At 43.7% G+C, this 6158-nt stretch overlaps 1 protein-coding gene across 2 annotated transcripts in view; it reads left to right on the top strand.

Moving 5' to 3' along the window:
- The window catches only part of LOC121534203 (E3 ubiquitin ligase TRAF3IP2), a 79710-nt gene extending 76776 nt beyond the window's left edge, over window positions 1-2934 (top strand). For both annotated transcript variants that reach the window (XM_041840766.2, XM_041840765.2), the window contains exon 10: window positions 2787-2934. In XM_041840766.2, coding sequence (XP_041696700.1) covers window positions 2787-2933 — 147 coding nt within the window. In that variant the 3' untranslated portion in view covers window position 2934. The remainder of the gene's footprint in view (window positions 1-2786) is intronic.
- Window positions 2935-6158: the final 3224 nt, after the last annotated feature.

Below are 6158 nucleotides of genomic sequence, written 5' to 3'. Positions count from 1 at the left end.
CATTTCCTGCCAGCCAAATTCAATAAAAACAGGATAGAGGACATGTCGCTGTGATGAAAGACCCAGTGCAGGCAAAACAGGATAGAGGACATGTCGCTGTGATGAAAGACCCAGTGCAGGCAAAACAGGTTGAAATAATACTATGAAATTATGATAATGTCCTTTTAGAGCTGTTTGAAAAGACCGCCTGAAATTCCAGCCTGTTTTAGTAGGGTTGAGTTTTGGCCTGCCTGGTGACGTCTATTTACTATTGAGTTAACAGACCAATAAGAAAGAGTTCCAAACCTCTCTGCCAGTAACAGCTAGTTGGTCCAGCGTTGTCCGGGTTAGGGGAGGGTTTGGCCGGGGGGGCTTTACTTGCCTCATTTCGCTCTAGTTTTACACAAATAATTCTGCATTTTCAGTTCTAAAACTACCGATTTAGTTTAATTTTGATCAAAAGTATTGATGATGGGTTCATGTTGCTGTTGCTTCATGTGTTGTATGCGCGAGCTTACTGTGACAGTCACCCTGGTATTGGCTTCTAGGTAGCTACTTCCCACGCTGTGGTCAAGCGAGAGCGAAGGACACTGTTGTTGCCGTTCATGTCCTCCTCATTAAGTAGTAGACCACTGAATCTACTATATACAGTTGAAGTCGGAAGTTTACATACACTTAGGTTGGAGTCATTAAAACTCGTTTTTCAACCACTCCACAAATGTCTTGTTAACAAACTATAGTTTTGGCAAGTCGGTTAGGACATCTACTTTGTGCATGACACAAGTAATTTTTCAAACAATTGTTTACAGACAGATTATTTCATTTATAATTCACTGTATCACAATTCCAGTGGGTCAGATGTTTACATAAACTAAGTTGACTGTGCCTTTAAACAGCTTGGAAAATTCCAGAAAATGATGTCAGGGCTTTAGAAGCTTCTGATAGGCTAATTGACATCATTTGAGTCAATTGGAGGTGTACCTGTGGATGTATTTCAAGGCCTACCTTCAAACTCAGTGCCTCTTTGCTTGACATCATGGGAAAATCAAAAGAAATCAGCCAAGACCTCAGAAAAAAAATTGTAGACCTCCACAAGTTTGGTTCATCCTTGGGAGCAATTTCCAAATGCCTGAAGGTACCACGTTCATCTGTACAAACAATAGTACGCAAGTATAAACACCATGGGACCACACAGCCGTCATACCGCTCAGGAAGGAGACACGTTCTGTCTCCTAGAGATGAACGTACTTTGGTGCGAAAAGTGCAAATCAATCCCAGAACAACAGCAAAGGACCTTGTGAAGATGCCGGAGAAAACAGGTACAAAAGTTTCTATATCCACAGTAAAACGAGTCCTAAATCGACATAAACTGAAAAGCCGCTCAGCAAGGAAGAAGCCACTGCTCCAAAACCACCATAAAAAAGCCAGACTACGGTTTGCAACTGCACATGGGGACAAAGATCATACTTTTTGGAGAAATGTCCTCTGGTCTGATGAAACAAAAATAGAACTGTTTGGCCATAATGACCATCGTTATGTTTGGAGGAAAAAGGGGAAGGCTTGCAAGCCGAAGAACACCATCCCAACCGTGAAGCACGGGGGTGGCAGCATCATGCTGTGGGGGTGCTTTGCTGCAGGAGGGACTGGTGCACTTCACAAAATAGATGGCATCATGAGGAAGGAAAATTATGTGAATATATTGAAGCAACGTCTCAAGACATCAGTCAGGAAGTTAAAGCTTGGTCACAAATGGGTCTTCCAAATGGACAATGACCCCAAGCATACTTCCAAAGTTGTGGAAAAATGGCTTAAGGACAACAAAGTCAAGGTATTGGAGTGGCCATCACAAAGCCCTGACCTCAATCCTATAGAACATTTGTGGGCAGAACTGAAAAAGCGTGTGCGAGCAAGGAGGCCTACAAACCTGACTCAGTTACACCAGCTCTGTCAGGAGGAATGGGCCAAAATTCACCCAACTTATTGTGGGAAGCTTGTGGAAGGCTACCTGAAACGTTTGACCCAAGTTAAACAATTTAAAGGCAATGCTACCAAATACTAATTGAGTGTATGTAAACTTCTGACCCACTGGGAATGTGATGAAAGAAATAAAAGCTGAAATAAATCATTCTCTCTACTATTATTCTGTCATTTCACATTCTTAAAATAAAGTGGTGATCCTAACTGACCTAAAACAGGGAATTTTTACTAGGATTAAATGTCAGGAATTGTGAAAAACTGAGTTTAAATGTATTTGGCTAAGGTGTATGTAAACTTCCGACTTCAACTGTATGTATCAAGGTGACATCTAGATGGTTATCAATATTAGTTATTTCTTGAGTAGGCTGCTATCCTACTTGAAATAAAATCATGGGAGGGAAAACATTTGCCACGTTAGCTAGCGCCGGCGACATGCAGTGATACAGGTGCCCAGTTGGGAGCACGTTGATACAACCCCGGTGCCCTGGTAGCCGGCTTATCGACTCGTCGTGCGACCCAATCAGCCACGCAAAATGGTCTCGAGTGGCATCAAATCTGCCCAATTAGCTGATTCGCTTTCCATACACCCATTCCTTTCGACACACCCACTCGCCCATACTCCAGTCGCCATATTGGGCTGCAGCTACCCATTCCTTTCGACACACCCACTCGCCCATACTCCAGTCGCCATATTGGGCTGCAGCTACCCATTCCTTTCGACACACCCACTCGCCCATACTCCAGTCGCCATATTGGGCTGCAGCTACCCATTACTCGACTACAGTAGTGTTTGTTGTGAAGCTCACTCCTCTCTCCCTCCCTCCCTCTAGTGTCATGTCCCTACGTGGCTCCAGAACACTCACGTCTACAGCTGGCCTAGGGACAGAGATGACGTCCTGCGCCGCCTGATGAGAGTAGAGAAATACAACCCTCCTCCTATCGGGAAGCTACCCACCATCGTCTCTATCCCCATCTAACAGCACAGCGCCCCCACTGGACTGGAGGACAGACAGCAGATATAAACCATAAGGCTTCAGCCACACAAAGACCCATAAATATGGATTCAATCGTAATATCTGTTTTTGTCTGTCGTAAATTAAACTCAAGTCAACTATTTTCGGACGAGTTGCATCCATAAAAAGACAGACAAGTTGTGCATTTTCTGTCAGACTCTGTGGTCCTTCAGTCATTTTCTGTCAGACTCTGTGGTCCTTCAGTCATTTTCTGTCAGACTCTGTGGTCCTTCAGTCAAAGGATGACTCCTATTGTTGTTATTATTATCATTGTCTCCATCTGTGGCCTAACAGTCAGAATGGACCTCTGCTCTGAAGACATCCTCACCCTCCAGATTAGAACCTGTCGCTGATCTCGGACCAGTGAAATACTTTACCTGGATCTTTATAGGATCCAACCGGAAACAGATCTGTTGTTACCAACTGTTTTATCTGCTGTGTTGATCTACAGTCCTACTGTTTTATGTGCTGTGTTGATCTACAGTCCTACTGTTTTATGTGCTGTGTTGATCTACAGTCCTACTGTTTTATGTGCTGTGTTGATCTACAGTCCTACTGTTTTATGTGCTGTGTTGATCTACAGTCCTACTGTTTTATGTGCTGTGTTGATCTACAGTCCTACTGTTTTATCTGCTGTGTTGATCTACAGTCCTACTGTTTTATGTGCTGTGTTGATCTACAGTCCTACTGTTTTATGTGCTGTGTTGATCTACAGTCCTACTGTTTTATGTGCTGTGTTGATCTACAGTCCTACTGTTTTATGTGCTGTGTTGATCTACAGTCCTACTGTTTTATCTGCTGTGTTGATCTACAGTCCAACTGTTTTATGTGCTGTGTTGATCTACAGTCCTACTGTTTTATGTGCTGTGTTGATCTACAGTCCTACTGTTTTATGTGCTGTGTTGATCTACAGTCCTACTGTTTTATGTGCTGTGTTGATCTACAGTCCTACTGTTTTATCTGCTGTGTTGATCTACAGTCCTACTGTTTTATGTGCTGTGTTGATCTACAGTCCTACTGTTTTATGTGCTGTGTTGATCTACAGTCCTACTGTTTTATGTGCTGTGTTGATCTACAGTCCTACTGTTTTATGTGCTGTGTTGATCTACAGTCCTACTGTTTTATCTGCTGTGTTGATCTACAGTCCAACTGTTTTATGTGCTGTGTTGATCTACAGTCCTACTGTTTTATGTGCTGTGTTGATCTACAGTCCTACTGTTTTATGTGCTGTGTTGATCTACAGTCCTACTGTTTTATGTGCTGTGTTGATCTACAGTCCTACTGTTTTATGTGCTGTGTTGATCTACAGTCCTACTGTTTTATCTGCTGTGTTGATCTACAGTCCTACTGTTTTATGTGCTGTGTTGATCTACAGTCCTACTGTTTTATGTGCTGTGTTGATCTACAGTCCTACTGTTTTATGTGCTGTGTTGATCTACAGTCCTACTGTTTTATGTGCTGTGTTGATCTACAGTCCTACTGTTTTATGTGCTGTGTTGATCTACAGTCCTACTGTTTTATGTGCTGTGTTGATCTACAGTCCTACTGTTTTATGTGCTGTGTTGATCTACAGTCGTACTGTTTTATGTGCTGTGTTGATCTACAGTCCTACTGTTTTATCTGCTGTGTTGATCTACAGTCGTAGAGTACACAGAAGGACTGAACATGTGAGGCACAGACCTCAATCCTCTCTGCTTGTGACTGATCTGCCTGTTCAGCTGGATGTGGTTTAACTGTAGTCCAGGAGACTGCTCTGCCTGTTCAGCTGGATGTGGTTTAACTGTAGTCCAGGAGACTGCTCTGCCTGTTCAGCTGGATGTGGTTTAACTGTAGTCCAGGAGACTGCTCTGCCTGTTCAGCTGGATGTGGTTTAACTGTAGTCCAGGAGACTGCTCTGCCTGTTCAGCTGGATGTGGTTTAACTGTAGTCCTGGAGACTGCTCTGCCTGTTCAGCTGGATGTGGTTTAACTGTAGTCCTGGAGACTGCTCTGCCTGTTCAGCTGGATGTGGTTTAACTGTAGTCCAGGAGACTGCTCTGCCTGTTCAGCTGGATGTGGTTTAACTGTAGTCCTGGAGACTGCTCTGCCTGTTCAGCTGGATGTGGTTTAACTGTAGTCCAGGAGACTGCTCTGCCTGTTCAGATGGATGTGGTTTAACTGTAGTCCAGGAGACTGCTCTGCCTGTTCAGCTGGATGTGGTTTAACTGTAGTCCAGGAGACTGCTCTGCCTGTTCAGATGGATGTGGTTTAACTGTAGTCCTGGAGACTGCTCTGCCTGTTCAGCTGGATGTGGTTTAACTGTAGTCCAGGAGACTGCTCTGCCTGTTCAGCTGGATGTGGTTTAACTGTAGTCCTGGAGACTGCTCTGCCTGTTCAGCTGGATGTGGTTTAACTGTAGTCCAGGAGACTGCTCTGCCTGTTCAGCTGGATGTGGTTTAACTGTAGTCCAGGAGACTGCTCTGCCTGTTCAGATGGATGTGGTTTAACTGTAGTCCAGTGTGATAACTCATATCTGTCCCTCGCAGCACTGGACACAAACAAAGGGCCTTGTGGTGACATGTTTATACCTCCCTATACGTACTGTCTAAGGAGGACAGACACGTTCATTAATTGAGTCTTGGGTTAAGTCCCAAATGGCACCCTATTCCTTATATAGCGAATAGGTATTCTGCTATTTTAGTTATTTTTTATCGTTGTGAGAGGACACATGCCAGAGGCTTCTTCCCTCCATGATTCTAAAGCAGGGTTCCCCAACTGGCAGGCCGCGGGTCATTTTATTTGGGTCCTAGTGCACTATAAACAGAGTAGGGTGCCATTTGGGACGTAGCCAGAGTTATCCTGTACTCACCTGTACTGTGTGTTAAACAAGTTCAGGTGGATGTTGTACTGTGTGTTAAACAAGTTCAGGTGGATGTTGTACTGTGTGTTAAACAAGTTCAGGTGGATGTTGAACTGTGTGTTAAACAAGTTCAGGTGGATGTTGTACTGTGTGTTAAACAAGTTCAGGTGGATGTTGTACTATGTGTTAAACAAGTTCAGGTGGATGTTGAACTATGTGTTAAACAAGTTCAGGTGGATGTTGTACTATGTGTTAAACAAGTTCAGGTGGATGTTGTACTATGTGTTAAACAAGTTCAGGTGGATGTTGAACTGTGTGTTAAACAAGTTCAGGTGGATGTTGAACTGTGTG

Source organism: Coregonus clupeaformis, unplaced genomic scaffold (assembly GCF_020615455.1).
Source record: "Coregonus clupeaformis isolate EN_2021a unplaced genomic scaffold, ASM2061545v1 scaf0295, whole genome shotgun sequence".
Taxonomy (NCBI): domain Eukaryota; kingdom Metazoa; phylum Chordata; class Actinopteri; order Salmoniformes; family Salmonidae; genus Coregonus; species Coregonus clupeaformis.
This window is presented reverse-complemented; position numbering and strand designations above follow the sequence as displayed.